At 42.6% G+C, this 1,488-nt stretch overlaps 1 protein-coding gene across 1 annotated transcript in view; it reads left to right on the plus strand.

Moving 5' to 3' along the window:
* The window catches only part of LOC119581721 (neurogenic locus notch homolog protein 1-like), a gene marked incomplete in the record, with an annotated part of 24,689 nt that overhangs the window by 10,354 nt on the left and 12,847 nt on the right, over nucleotides 1-1,488 (plus strand). Inside the window, 4 exon segments of the mRNA XM_037929846.1 lie at nucleotides 239-550; nucleotides 761-851; nucleotides 854-1,030; nucleotides 1,033-1,079. Of these exon segments, the coding sequence (XP_037785774.1) occupies nucleotides 239-550; nucleotides 761-851; nucleotides 854-1,030; nucleotides 1,033-1,079 (627 nt within the window).

The following is a 1,488-nucleotide window of genomic DNA, read 5'->3' on the forward strand; positions in this document are numbered from 1 at the left end:
CTTTGTTTGTAAGTGGATTCGTTTATTTTATGGCCAATGGATATCGTTTATAGTATTGCCAATGAATTTATTTTATTTCAACATTTTATCATTGTATTTTCGAGTGCTATACATAACTTTTGAAAAGGATGAATGATTCTCAAATGATACCTGCATTTCTAAATTCAACATTACTAATGATAATAACACACACATACCCACTCACATAAAAACAAATAAAAACACCAAACATTTACAGTGGGAAAGACCCCGATTCCCAGGAATACAGGCGCTACATCCACTGCGAAGAGAACTGGTCCTTGCCGAGCGGACACTTGGGCAAAGCGGACCTCCACTGCTCCAACGGCCGGTGGGTGGTTTTAACGGAAACCCAGGAGGACAACGAGAATCTCCGCTGTGTCCAGGTGCCGTGCGACCTCGAGTGCCAGAACGGGGGCCATTGCCTGGGCGAGAAGTGCCAGTGTCCGGAGGGGGTCGAGGGGGACCGCTGCGAAAACCGCCTGTGCTCTCCGTCCTTGCCGCGTCTTGAGAACGCTTGGCTGGATCAGAGGTGAGGGCGTTTCGTGTGTTGATTTAGGAAGGCAGGACTGGAGGATAAGTACAAATAGAATATTTTTGACATCGCATTTGTACATATCTATCAATCGCATAATAAATGTGGTCTGTACCGGCCAATACTCATCTTCCTCCATCTCTTCCTTACCCAAAATCTTACCTCACCATCTTCCTTCGCTATGTTAATTCCTCTCCCTCCTGCCAGCCGCTTCCCCCAACTCCTCTACAAGTGCTTGCCTGGCCACGCCCTCCCCTCGGGCCTTACGGAAGATCAACTACGATGGCGCCTGGCTTGGCCCTTTTCGACGACCTGGGGACCAAAGGGCGAAAAAAGGGAAAATCAAAGGGCTGCTTTCCCGTGTGTTCGAAGACGTGCCTCAATGGCGGTTCGTGCTCGGCTCCGGATAAGTGCACGTGTCTCAGGGGCTTCACGGGAAAGCAGGGGTAAAAGTCGGTCGAGGTTGAAAAAAAACTTTTTATTACCCGTTCCCAAAAAAGTGCTTTTTGCTGAGGTTTTTTTCGAGGTGAGTGTAGGGGAACAGATATAAAAAAAAAAAGGGGGCAACAAATATAAAAAAAATAAAAGCCAAATAGAATTTTTAAACGCCCTACTTATTGTTTTTTTTTTTTGGGGGTGCTTTTTCATTTTGACAAGTTTATATTGCCTTTTCTTTATGTTTTTATTTATTTTATTTGTTTACTTGTTTTTTTCCCTGAAACCCGGGATTTTTAATTTTAATATTTTTTTCTGCCCTTTGTCTTCTTCTCTTTAATTCTCTCTTTTTTCCCTTTTTTAAAAGGAAAAATTTTTTTGGAAAGTAGCTTAACTTCTGGGGTGGAAAAACCATCCAACCCCCAAAAAAATTTAATTTTTTACAAAAAAAAAGTGGCCCTACGATCTTATAAAAAAAAAAAAGATACAGGTAAATCGAT

Source organism: Penaeus monodon, chromosome 15 (genome assembly GCF_015228065.2).
Source record: "Penaeus monodon isolate SGIC_2016 chromosome 15, NSTDA_Pmon_1, whole genome shotgun sequence".
Classification (NCBI taxonomy): domain Eukaryota; kingdom Metazoa; phylum Arthropoda; class Malacostraca; order Decapoda; family Penaeidae; genus Penaeus; species Penaeus monodon.